The sequence below is a fragment of the Ascaphus truei genome, chromosome 2, assembly GCF_040206685.1.
Source record: "Ascaphus truei isolate aAscTru1 chromosome 2, aAscTru1.hap1, whole genome shotgun sequence".
In the NCBI taxonomy this organism is placed as follows: domain Eukaryota; kingdom Metazoa; phylum Chordata; class Amphibia; order Anura; family Ascaphidae; genus Ascaphus; species Ascaphus truei.
Genome location: NC_134484.1, coordinates 370867486 through 370881530, shown reverse-complemented (window position 1 = coordinate 370881530; position 14045 = coordinate 370867486). Strand labels below are relative to the sequence as shown.

At 37.6% G+C, this 14045-nt stretch overlaps 1 protein-coding gene across 3 annotated transcripts in view; it reads left to right on the top strand.

The window, feature by feature from the left end:
* The window catches only part of OSBPL10 (oxysterol binding protein like 10), a 303273-nt gene extending 290375 nt beyond the window's left edge, over positions 1–12898 (top strand). For all 3 annotated transcript variants that reach the window (XM_075587024.1, XM_075587022.1, XM_075587025.1), the window contains one exon: positions 5006–12898. In XM_075587024.1, coding sequence (XP_075443139.1) covers positions 5006–5050 — 45 coding nt within the window. In that variant the 3' untranslated portion in view covers positions 5051–12898. The remainder of the gene's footprint in view (positions 1–5005) is intronic.
* Positions 12899–14045: the final 1147 nt, after the last annotated feature.

The window sequence follows — 14045 nt, the reverse complement described above, 5'->3', positions numbered from 1 at the left end:
TTTGAAAAATGAGGAGGAGACATCTTTTGCATTTTGCATGCGGTAAAATTGTTTCAACATTACTTTGTAAGGATTGCCACCATTGGTTTTTAGCAATAGCATCTTTCTTCGGGGTAGACAGAAATGTTTGAAGTGGAAATGTTAGTGTCATTTTCCTACCGGTCAGGCATTCAAAAAGGGTGTACTGAGTATCAATGAACTTGTTCCTCTGATACTCATGAGAACAGCAGGTAATGATTGTACATGTGCTACCTTTTTCTAGCAACGTTTTTGCATTTCTGGATTTTAAAGTCCAATTCATACGCTTCACAATACCAGCTGATTATGGATGATAAGGAACATGAAATCGTTGTTCAATTTCCAAAATTCCACATGTTACTTTCATAACCTGACCTGTGAAATGGGTACCCCTATCTGATTCAAGAATACGTGAGAAACCCCGTCTGGAAAAACATGTTCCCATAAACCCTATACCGTTGTCATTGCATTGTCTTCCCTAACCGGATTTCTTTCTACCCATTTTGAAAACACATCTACCACTATCAAAGCATATATACTGTAAATACGGATATAGGAAAAAGCATCTGTCGTCTTAATTTTGGCTAAATTTAGCATAGGTTGAACTTGATGTATGTCTTTTTTCAACCACCTCTACTATGTAATTATGTAACTATATTTTAACCCATTCTTACCTAAAGGTAACCACTGTAATCAATATGCAATGTGGACCATAGACCATCTGATGGACCATCATGTGCAATGTGTTGGATAGGTGGTTTTTGTCCTTTCGGGCCTGGAATTCATTTGTGCCCAAATGAGACAAGATTGTATTACCTTCTGTACAGTATCTTTCATCTTATCCCAAAATAATTTTCCGTTGTGCACTTCTAGCAATCTCTGTTGCCCCGTGTGAACCAAATTTCATGATTTTAACATGTAAAGAAAATCTTTAAATATTCAGTTACAACAGTATGCAACTCCCCATGACATAAAACCCCGTTCTCGAGAACAAAAGGTTTTAAATCAACCCGAGAAATATCAATAGAATAATCTTTCACCTTTTCCTCTGCAAAGGAAAGAAATTGCATATCAGTATGCCTAACTGCTGCTATTAAAATTGATCAGTAAATACTACAGATTCTCCTGTTAACGCTCGATTTTTAGACAAAGAATCGACCGTTTAATTTCTTTACTAAGACAAAACTATCCTGTTTTATGCTCTGGTACTTTCAATTCAACTGAGCAAACACTCCCTACACCACCATATTCAGACGGATTTAACAATACTGGCTTCCTACCCTTAGATTTTTTCCAGATAACTTTTTTTCCTAAATCCACAACCCATCCTTGTTTTTTTCATGACATCTGTATCAATAATGTTATCAACACCTTCTCTCTGCCAAATATCAATTTTAGTCTGTAAATATGCTGGTATTTCTAGAAACACATCAGATACCAATGTAGCAATGGAACTTCCCTTACCATTAAATCCTACAATAGTATACCGAGGTGCCCCATATAGCAATGGAAACCTTTTTCTTTTCACACTTACCTGTGTCCCAGTATCAATCAGAAACGCTGTATCATGCCCCCCTAAAATCCCTTGTACAAAAGGTCTTCCTTCTCTGTCCAAACATGCTGGTGTGAATACTTCAAGCGGATGTGGTTTCTGATTCTCTAATCATGTTGAATTAAGTAATCTGTGTTGGTAAATTGTGTTACAAAGTGAATCCTGCTTTTGTGTCATATCATTCTTGTCTGAGTAACTAGCCACAGTTTCTCTAATCTGTCTCAAAAGTGGTTAAAAATACCTCCCCCTGAAGGGTTGTCACTTCTCCATGTGTTGTAATCATTCCTGTTATTTTGAGCTGTGTGTGTGTAATTTGACTATCCTAGGGACCGTTAACCCTTGGAGTGCCATAAGAGACATATCTGTTAACAATTCAGAGATTTTAAGTCTGGGATTATTGTCTTTATCAAATTCCATTAACTGTTCATGAATTCTTAAATGTGTCTTATCGAGATACTTTTTTTTTCTCCATACTCGCAGTTTACCTCTTTAAAACCTGTGGTGTTCCAAAACTTGTCCCGTTTTGTTTCCAACCGAATGCAACAAACTCTGTCTCTTCTGGAGAAATATGACACCATTCACAGCTCACAGGTGTCTCCATTCGCCTACGTGGTGAACTAGGAATTGTTCTCTGTTCGTTTTCAACATTTTCTGAAATCTTGATATCCTTTGGCAATCTTTTTTTCTGCAAACTCCCCTCTTATACAAGATTAATCAAAACTGATTCTGGTGGCTCCCCAATGTTGAAAGTCATTTACCATTATATCTTCCAAGATATAAAAATTCTGCATTCAGTTTAGCACGCAATACTTTTATTGTGCAGAGTTATTACTTTAAATATAACAGTATACAATATTCAAGTTCTTACATGTGCTTCTCACAAGATGGTGATTTTGTCATCTGTTCTTTTCTGTGGGTAACGTCCTATCCTGATGAATTTATGTCCTCTTCCCCTGGATTGAATCCTATTCTTCTGATGTTATCCTATTTCTTCCTTGGTATTATCCTTTTTCATCTTCGCTAACCACTATACGTCTTTTTATGCATAGAAAATTCCCTAGTCAGCATTCTACTCAGAGTATTATTCTGAATATGGTCTTTCACATGCTTGGTCTACATGACATAAAGTCACACCTCTTTATCTTTAATATACAGAGCTCAAACTTATCTTACAGACATCTTATGAGCAAATTCAATCTAGATAGCCCACGACAGCTGTCTGTAATAAATCCAAGTCACTTATTGGCTTCAGATATATTCTCAACAGTCGTTGAAACTAGCCATATTCTTTACTTGTCAATAACCAGTGTAGCATCTGTTCCTATCAATCATACATAAAATGGGTTAGGAGGGGGAAGGGATATCTAACACACCTTTAACTCCTTTATTTCTGACTTTTACTCTGAGTTCCTTACAGCAGGCATAAGATACCCTATGGGTTTCCACTGATTTTTCCTTATTGCAGATACAGCTGTAGGTAACATTCAAATATTTTGCCATTATTATTAGATACTATACCTATCTTTAACAAAGACAACTCTTGGGATCAAACATGCCGATTCAAATGTTTCCTCCACAATTGTAACTTGTCTAACATGTCTATTCAGTTCTCTTTTAGATAGTTTCACCTTCTTAGGCTACGGCCCCAGTGTTCACTGCAGCACTGCCTCCCTCACGCCCTCCCTCCGAGTCCTCAGCAGGCACCCTGAACGAGCCCTTAGGCTACGGCCCCAGTTTTCACTGCGGCACGTGCACCCGGCGGCATGTGCACAGGTGAAAGCCGCGATCTGTGGTTGAGCTGCAGGAGATTGCGACGGGGGGCGGGGGGGGAAAGGGGGTAGGGCCAGTGCTCAGCCACCGCGGCAAAAGACAAACATCTTGTCTTCTGGCCAAGACGGGCATGCATCACGGCTTGTGCGCACACGCACACCCGCCGACTGGGGCCTGCCCAATAGAAGGCTGCGCCGTGTGTGCGGTGCGCGTGCTGCCGTGGCCACTGGGGACCTAGCCTTACCATGTTTGCTTGTCTTGTTTGTCCTGAAATGTCCCATTGTTTGGTGTTGTTTTCAAATAGATTTCCTTCATCCCTTTGGAATAGTTTGCAAACGTATAATATAGTACTGCTTCTTTTAAAGATTCAATTTGTATTTTTCTGTTCACAATATGTGTAAATACCAAATTCAGTGCCAGACAGGAGCTGCTTATTATTGCAGATCTGTTCACAGCCTTTAATGCTAAAATGCAATGGCTCGTTTTAATCAGAAATGATTTTTTTTTTCAGTGTTATTGGATTGCTATTTACGTTTTATGAATAGAAATGTGTTTATATTGCTCATGTATGTCTTTTATTTGATGAGTTCAAACAGGTTAACACACCAATGGTTTATGCAAACTGGAAATCGATGGATGCTCTAGGTAGTTTGTAAATGGTACACTCCCTATACAGAACATTATTTACACACAGATTCCTTTCATATTCCGTAGATGGTATGATAAGAGGCACTGAAGTATCAAGCAAAATACTAATTTATGATTTATTCGTGCATGCATCATGATCAATATTTCATTCCCTCGTTTGAACTGAAGCATTGATCAAATGCCTTAAAGCAGTTTAGAAGGTGTATAGAGAATGTAATAAGGTGAAAAGTACTCAGCCATGTAATAACTGTCCTGCATTCTAAAAATGAATATCAAAACAATACATACGTTTTATAGCTTTTTAGCACATTTGGACCCAAAGCTATTCAGCAGAATGACACAGTGGCAAGTAATAGAATATGAAGTCTATGTCGGTTTTGCATTGAGCATAAGCAAAAACAAAAAGAGACATTGAAAGGGGAAAAACAATTGGAGAAGAGGAGTTTTGCTCTAGAAAAGTGAGAAAGTTCCCATGTCTTGAGCAAAAGGTGCACTTTTCCCCAAGCAAAGTAATGGCAGGGATATAGAACTGAAGAAGTAGCTTAGTGGTAAAAGCTGGGTTTATGAAGTGGTGAGCCAGGTTTTTCTTTAAATTAAATCTTTCTCTATGGTATATAATTTGCACAATATATTTTATGTACCTGTATGAATTGGTTGAAGAGGCATCAGCCATCAACAGTGCGCACTCATGCTGTGAGCTTAATGTTTCTAGGGAGAAACTGTGTAGGAAAACTGTGCGTAGAACTGTGCGTAGAACTGAGTTCTGTGACGTACCTTACAGAGCCCAGCAAACACTTACAGTTTTTTTAAAAACCATTAAATAAACGTGGGGCCTTGACATGTTCAATATCCGCTCTGCAACAAGGTAAGGATAGAAAAATGGTGCTCAAAGTGCTGTGTGTGTGTTTCTGCACACCTACTTTACTGGACTCCGCTCTGCAACAATCTGGATGCTGTTGGAAAACTATATACTAAGGAAACGACATGGTCATCACAAAGTGTTTTATTCTCTTGCAGGGAGAAAGCTGGATGTACTTCAACCCCCTATGGAAAACACATTGATCACAGCAGTGCAGGCATCTAGAAAACTCCTCCAATAAAGTGCTGGGAAGCAGTATACTTACCTTCAGGTGTTGATGAAAATACTATTAAAAAGAGGAAACTCTGCATACTGTGAATGTCTCTAAGCAACAGCAAGCTCAAGGCCTTTATTCTAAAGCCATTCTGTTTCTCTAAATGTATGCACTCTATGTATCAATATTAAGATATAAATATGTGTATATACACAAACTATAAATATGTTGGTAACTTAGAATTTTTATAAGCCCTGTTGAGTTTTTCTTTGCCAAAAATATTTTTCCCCCACTGCTAAGAACTGACAACTCTTCTCCAACCATTAACATTGCTGTAGGACTGCAACACAAATCATGCCAACGATGGCAAGGGGGTCAGAAAAATCACTATGGGGAAGATGTATCAACGTAAAGAAACTGTTTGTTCTGACGCGTTGCTTGGTTTTCAGCTGGCATTTGCGTTAAATGTAGGATAGTGATTCTTCCGTTTGATGCAAATTGGTAGCCAGGGAAGTGTACGCCACCTCGGACCTGGCAGATTATTTTTTTTACCCAAATACAAGGGTGGCGCAGAGTGTGATGCATCTCATTACAGTCTGTGCATCAAGTAAAAGTTTTACGCTGGCGCATATGGCGCAATATTTGGAGCACTGACCTTGATACTTTTATGTACAGAGGTACAAGGTCAAAATAACACCATTTGTATAAACTTTGCGTCAAATCTGACCTGATGCGTCGCCCCCTATGGGTTTGTTTGTGAATCATTTACAACCCCATTTGTTTTTTTGTTTTTTTACGAGAGCTTTTTAGCGTTGCGATTTGTAACTCCTTCAGTGCTTTACCCTTCCTTACTGCCGAGGTTACTCTTTCTTACTACCACATAGGCATTCAACAGATGTCACGCTTTCCTGGCTCCTGTGGCTGCCAAGCGGTTTAGTGGTAACATCCCACTCATATCATTAAAGAGGAGAAAATTGTTATTTTACAAATAAGTGTTCTGTCTTCTAGAAGACAAGTGCCGAATTCTAGGGAAAGTGTACAATTAACAGTGCATTGATGAAGCAGGGACCCCCATTTTTCTTTTTCAGGCCACTCACTTGTCTTGTGCTTCTAGCATCTTCACGGTTTGACCGTTGCATGTTTAAGCGTGCTAAAAGCCAGTACCTCTATAGTCAGGCACAGGGACTGCCCAAATGTATTTCTGCAAATGATTTACTCAGCTGTGTTTTTGTTATTTTTTTTTTTTCATAATAAACTGAAATTCATCCTACGCATTTGAGATCCTACCATTACTGTCAAAGACTGCACATCCATCTGCCGCTTTACTTTTTTCTTCAGGGAATCTTGTTCTACAATAACTTGTATTTAAAACTAGCACCAGTGACCTGCAGGCAGAGGACAGTGAGAATGAAAGTGCTTCTCCATAGCACAACCTTAACCATTTCACTGCCGGAGCGCCCCACACTCCTCGTTCAAGGAAGATTAACAAAAGAATGCTCCTAGGTTTAGTGCACCATTCATCAATCTCCAAGTGTCTGTTACCTGAAGAGTTGGAGGTTTGTTGATGAGGAGCTTCTTGAATATTTTTATGATGCACTATATCTAAGATTAATCTCTTTGTGCTTCTATCCAGAATAGGATGCATTAATTTGAAAGAGATCTCAGTCTTGTGGGAATTTGCTCAATAAAACAGGTGCCGAGTTTACAGCAGGAGGATATATAGCCCCTGTAGTCTTTAAGATACCTTCCAAGAAACTAGATTACCAAGGAAGGTAAGAGGCAAGTCTCCAGAACTGCACTGGAGACCCATATATAAAACGTAGCCTTTAAATATATATGATAAAATATTATTACAAAATCACCAAAGAATCAAACAACTCAACATATCTGATGATACTCAAGGAATATGTACCAACCAAGTATAACATATGTATTTTGGGGTACTGAAACTAAACGTGACCTGGAATCAGGGTACAAATCCCCTAGTTGCTATAAAGTGTTCTCAATGTGAGCCACTGCTAATAGCAATCACCGATTAACTAGATGGAAGGGTCTAAAGGGATTTCTGAGTCAAATCTGCCTCCCCTATTATTGTAGTAGTAATAGTATAATATATGGCAAAGAGAGCCTCTGAATCATTTAAAAAAAAATAGCTTCCCAATCTGTGGATGCCAAAGGGAGCCCTTCTACAACACATTCCATATCCAACCCCAAACACAATGACAGGCAGAGTTACCTCAATCATACTCAATAAGTGCAAATTCAATATATTTGCAGCAATAGCATTTCAGGTGCAGACTCTCTTCTAAGAGAACTTGTATTACTCTAATAACAGGGAATTCCACTAACGGAAACAAGGCTGTGGGAGGGAAGGTTAAATCGTTCACAAATTAATGGGACCAGCAATGTGCTAGTGGGGAATAAGTTAATAATTGAGTACAGTGAATTTGCTGTATACATCTGTGGTATAGGTGCAGTCCCACTTGGGAACAATAGATGTCATAGAATAGAGACGTGCTGAGGTCTTTTAATGTGGTTCACAATTTTTGTTCAATAATATCCCTTAAATTTTGTATTTTTGCGAAAAAGGACACATGCTTAATTAAGTTGCCAGTGTCACTTTTGACAGCATTTTGTGAACATGGCAGCATAGAAAATGTTGTATCTGCATGTAGGTTCAAATGACCTGCAGATTGACTTTTAATGCTTTGATAAATGTCTTTCTTTGTCGTTTTCGTTAAAAGTTTGCAAAAGAAATAAGCAAATGTCAACCTGGTTTGCAAACGTCAACAATTTGTTTACATGGTTGACCAAAAAACCTTGCAGCTATTTGATTGTTACTATAAACAGAAATGAGATAAAAGCAGCTCCTGTATTTGGCTCTGCCGGCTTTGTCTCTTAGTAGCACTTTGTCTGTTTGAAATAAAAAAAGGATGAGAGGGCTTTTCTGAGACGTAGAAGAGAGCAGATTTTCATGGCCTTGCTATTCTTCAGTGAAAGGACACCAGAAATATTCAGCATGAATGGTACTATTACTTTGATTTAGTAGATGTGGACACACAATGCATCAAAGTGTTCAACCTGTAAAACTAGGGCACAGTGTGACTAGCATCTGACTTCTCAAAGAAAATAATCCCATTGTTTTATTTTGCCTTTCTTCCTTGGCGTGTGTGTGTGTGTGTGTATATACATATACACACATACAGACACCCACACAGCTGGATTGATTGCGGTGCCATAGCATCGAACCTCGCAGTTACAGCGGCCCCGCACCCTTCCCCACATCAATGAAGCTGATTGCTGGGGAGAACGCGGGGCGTCTGTAACTGTCTCTTACCTTGTTCAGGGTCAACTCCTACTGCAGGATCCCGTTAACATGGCGCTACGACATCATATGGTGTTGCATTGCAATGGTAATGTGATGCTGGGTGACTGTGCGATGCCATGTTACCATGACACCGTGACGGAGAAGGAAATGCCGGTGCGGACAAGGTAAGGGGCAAATAGAGGTATGATACAATTACAAGAAATATATTATGTATGGTTACCTTGCCCTCAGCTTGTAATTAATTATTCATTCTCCAGGATGCGATGAGACAAGTGGCATCATCATATGATCCATCATGATAGGTGAAAAAAGATTGTCACATGAATATCCAAAACAATACTTTTTTCTCCACATAGATTTAGATATAAGATTGCTAAGGACTTGGAGTGTTGAATATTATAATATGATGATTCTTCCTATTTCTACTATATATATATATTAGTGTAGAGATATCTGTACCGTGTTAGCCGAGCTTAATAATCAAAAACAAATAGTCGATACCGTTCTGTGGCTAACGAAATGCTTTTATTTGTGCAAGCTTTTGAGATACACTGATCTCTCCGGGCGATGTTACAATTGATTAAGCCAACAAACTCTTAGAAACAAGGTAACTGGAATGTTATCTGTGGGTGAAGCCTACACCTCCCCCCTGTGCAGTATGCAATTTATGACTTAAGGTGTTAAATGGTCCCTGAGTGCTTTTGATGTAGGGACCATTTAACACCTTATGGGGGGGGGGGGGGGAGTGTTGGGCAGGAAATTGAAGTAGGGTATATTTTTAGCCTTAATGAATCCCGTCCTGGGTGTTTAATATTTTATATATACAGTGATATAGATATATAAACTATAGCTTTAGGGCCAGAGATCCTAAACAGTGCTAAGCTGTAAGACATTGTATGACCTATTCATTCTAATGGCGCATAGGGTGCCTTATGATTTAGCACTGCTAGATGGCCCTTTGTGTTAAACTAAGGGATTGATTTTAGATGTGTGTTGTACATGCTAGGAGTACTGTAATTAATGCTTCTCTGTTTGGTTGAGAGATATTGAATAATTAAATTTGCTGTTGTATTATTGACCTTCATTTTTGTGAGACCAGGAAGCATTGCACTAACAAACATGCATCATTTTCTTTGTGCCTTTCCAACTAATACGTAACCTTTTTTCTGACTTAACAAGCACAAATGAAATACTTGATAACATATGTCCAGTAATTGGCTGCGATTCTGGTGACAACCAGACACAATTATTTTCTTATTAGAACAACATTGAACAAAAAATATTTTGTCTTTCCACAATAGAATGTATAATAACTTAGTCATCTACATCTGGTTTCTAACAACATTTCCACCCTTAAAATTACATTTTTGCCTTTGAGACAGTAGACATTTTAGGTGCATTAATCCGTTATTAGTAAGTGGGACTTCTCGTTGTCACCTGAGTGACATTTAACATCATAGAAAGAGAAATACTCCTCCCTAGGTTTCTTAGAACATACATTTCCAAGTCCCTCCCTATCTTCGATCAGATTGTGATATAGCTGTCTGAAAAAAAGTGTCATTAATTTGTCAAATAAATCAAGGTGTTCTATTATCATTTCAATCAGGATATGCCACAATTGGCCTACGTTGTACTGTATGTATCTTCCTCTATTGCTGACATAGACAAAGGATTCGGGCCCTGCCAGCAATTGTGCCATTTTGTTCTTTATTGCCTAAATTATTTTGTAATAATGGGAGTCATTGGGTCTTATTCAGTAAGTTGCAATAGCGCTATCAATGGAACTTTCTGTGCAATAGTGCCAGATCGGCACCATCGTAGCTTGCAGAATAAGGTCAATTAAAATGAATTTAGGTGATCCTATAAGGGTGTTAATTATGGGTATGTAGCTTAATAGCCAAAGTAAAAACATCGACATCTAAAAATATGCATTTGTTTAGAATATATATATATATATATATATATATATATATATATATATATATATATATATATATATATATATATAATCACCTAATTTACGACTTTACTGTACAAATAAAAAAAAATCAAGAGCTGTGGTTGTTGCTGAACTGGAATCCCTCCTTATATGTGCAATTAGTAATTCATATAACAACATCTGAAGTTAAGATGTATGAACTGTGTGTTTTATTTGTTTGATCCCTCCCGTGTTTCTTACATAGGCCATTAAATCATTGATTACTTTATTTTTTAATAGTAAAAATGCATTATCTAAACGGACATATTGAATACAGAATGTGCTTTTTAATTTTTTTTTTACTTGTACCAGAAAGATAAAATAATAGGGCAGGAATGAGAGATGGGTTTTGGGGATCTAAGTGCCATTAAAAATGTCAGGTGCTTGAATGCGAGAGTACAATCTTTTTAAACAAGAATGACAAAGTATAGACACTGGCCAATCTTCACTGCTAAGCTGAGAGTTTAGGCTGGAAATGCTTTGTACCCTTTAGTCGGCTCCAAAATAGGTGCTAAAAACCAGTACTACATATATCTAAAGAAAGGGATCTCAATGAAAGCTAGGAATTTCCCCAGTTTTGAGGCAGGGAACTTTGATAAATAGTCTCTAATGTTTAAATGGTTTAAGATACATTTACGTTCTAAGACTAGAAATAAAGAGTTCAAACAAAAAATAGTTCCAGTACTCTTACTGTAGAATTCTATGCTTCCACTCTTCATACAGCGTATCCACTCTGTCCCCTTTGTATCATAACATGTGAACCACAGCTGTTACACACAGAAATTATGGGGAAGAGAGGAAGAGAAAAATGTATGAAGTGGATATTCCAGGATTTCATTGCAGCAAAGTAAATATCTAAAACTTGAATATCAACAATGTAGGTAGAAAACCATAGTCATTTTAGCCATAATAGGAAAATATTCCTATATTTCATGCAGACCACTTTGTGCTTTAGCTCTACTGTAGCAGACAATTAATTGTGTAATTGTGAAACAAGAGGCCCAATTCGATCTAACCTGTTTTCTAATTAGACACTTTGTCTGAATGGGAAATTCAGCAAAATAATATTGGCTTTTTTAAATATGCTATGAAGCAGCTTCCCTCTGCTAGAGATTTCAGCCCCAATCATTTGAATAAATCTGAACTCCTCCAGCATGGGGAAGACGGCACCACGGCATATTGAATAGGAACCATTATGAAGTGATCTTTAAACCAAAGGTGAAGAAACATACAGGCAGTCCTCGTTTTACAACGCTTCGCTTTACAACGAATGGCTTATCCAACGCTATGCAATGCATACCTATGTTCATTTTTACAACGCCAAAACGAATTATCCAACGCTCTTACAACACTTTGCAAAGTTGTATATGTGTATATAATATATATATTATATAATATAATATATATATTACATAATATATATATATATATTATACTATATAATATATTATATTATTATATTTTATGTTATATTATATATATAATAAAGTATTTACACTATATAATATGTGTGTGCTGCATATCTTATTGCCTGCATAAAATATTTGGTGTATTTTAGTGTTAAAAATGCCTTCAGGAATGGAACCTTTCATTTAAACAGTGTTCCTATGGGAAAACATGTTTCGCTTTAAGACGTTTCGCTATCCAACGCCATTTTGAGTAACGCATTGTGTCAGATAACCGAGGACTGCCTGTAAAAGCAGTAATGCCATGTACTTGGCTACTTTAAAGTAAGTGGCATGTAGGTAGCCCAACTGAATACAATGACATCCAATGATATTCATGGCAACCTAAACAACCAATAAGATAGTCCCTGTAATCGAAGCACTGACTGGACGTCAGCACATGCCAGGATGAAGATTTGCTCCTCATACTAAGAGCTACTACTCATGGCATCTCTAATGGGGCTACCTACTCAACCACTTATTTTAGCAAGTTGGTGGCATTGCTTCTTTAAAGAAACTATACTTAGGCAATATTTTGATTGTTTGATTAACTAATATAACACAACAAAAATGATGATTGGAAACAAATTGATTTGCAAAATAAAAATAATGGTATATTGAGAACTGTATTGTCAGCAGCAAAACAGACACCACCCCAGGTCAATAACTTTTATTACTAATCATTATGGTAAATGATCTCAGGTTGGTTATTTTGGAGGTTTTTGCAGTGAAAAGCTGGCATTCTACAATCTCAAAATAAAGGCTACAAAATGCATCGGCTCTTGAGACAGCTACTCTGTTTCCTTTCTTGTTAACAACCTCTACAAATCAAGGCCAAATGTATATTATCACTGCCTATATGTTTTGTTCACTACATCAGAGGTCATGAAATAAAGAAAATAATCATGTAAAAACCATTTATCATTTTGCCATGAATTATCCTTTCTCCGTAGACATTGTTCATGTTAAAATATCTTTAGGACCAATGTACTTGTGCTCAGTTGTAAAATTAACAGAAATGTTTATTGAAACATAGCACTGTTCAAATCAATCTTATACTTTTATCAATAAACAATATAAAATACATTTGAATTTTCTGCATATTTATTTACTATTTCAACAGCATGCAAAGGTGTTGGCTGATTTTTTGCAAAGACACAAATAAATTACTTTAGTTTGAAGCATGTGTGTGATGAACCTGCAGGATTTTCTCATACACTTTTTCCATAGCCACCAGAATTTTCTTATTTTCGAATTCGCTGTTTAACATTTCTAACTGTTCCTCTGAATATTTTCAAAATCATTGGATCTACTCAATACACAAATATGTTTCCAGATTCTTGCTGCAAGAAGAGGTGGGTGAAAACCCTTTGCTCAGGTTCACGAGCCTGGGACATTGGCAACTAGCAAAAGAGTTTAGAACTTCTCCAAGTTCACCAAGTCTAAAGTGCGAACATCCCCTTAGAAAATAGCAAAGAATAGGAAACGAATCCTCTGAATTGTGCTTCTAATACCAAAATGGAACAACAGTATAGGTAGGGAGTCCAGAACCATAAGCAATATAAGGATAATAATGACTATAAATCCATCCAAGATGCACAATTAAGTGTGTATATGTACAGTAATATCCAGCTCATCAATTAAACTACACAGGAACAAGCCGACATAAGGGAAATTGAAACTGGGCAACCTAAGCAAAAGCCCCGTAATTAACCCTGTATAAGATGCCCAGATCTCATCCCGTCGGTCCGGGTGGCTGGAGCGTCGGCATATATTGAAACACACTGGCTGTCGGAGGAAAGTCCCGTTGGAGTCGAAGTAATAAAAACTCACGATTTGTATGGTCTGTCTAGGTTCCAGCAGTAGCGTGCTTCAGTCCAGGAGGGAAAATAGCAATAGTCGGGTAGATGCTGAGCACAGCAATAGAAATAGGGCTGGAGGCTGGTGCTAATAAAAAATATTTATTAAAAGTGCATAATAGCAAAAATAGGCAGCAAGGTCCTCTGACGCGTTTCTTGCCTGGTAGGCGCTTTATCAAAGAGTGACCGTGTTCTAAAAAAAACCTCCTTAAATAGCAACACCCGTGTCCAGGTAAACTCGTGCCAGAACACACCTGAGTGGCTCGTGCCTTATAGGCCTCCGTAGCCCACCACCTGGTTTTTCATCATCTGACTTTCAGGTGTATCTTGGCACAAGTTATTTTGCTATTATGCACATTTAATAAATATTTTTT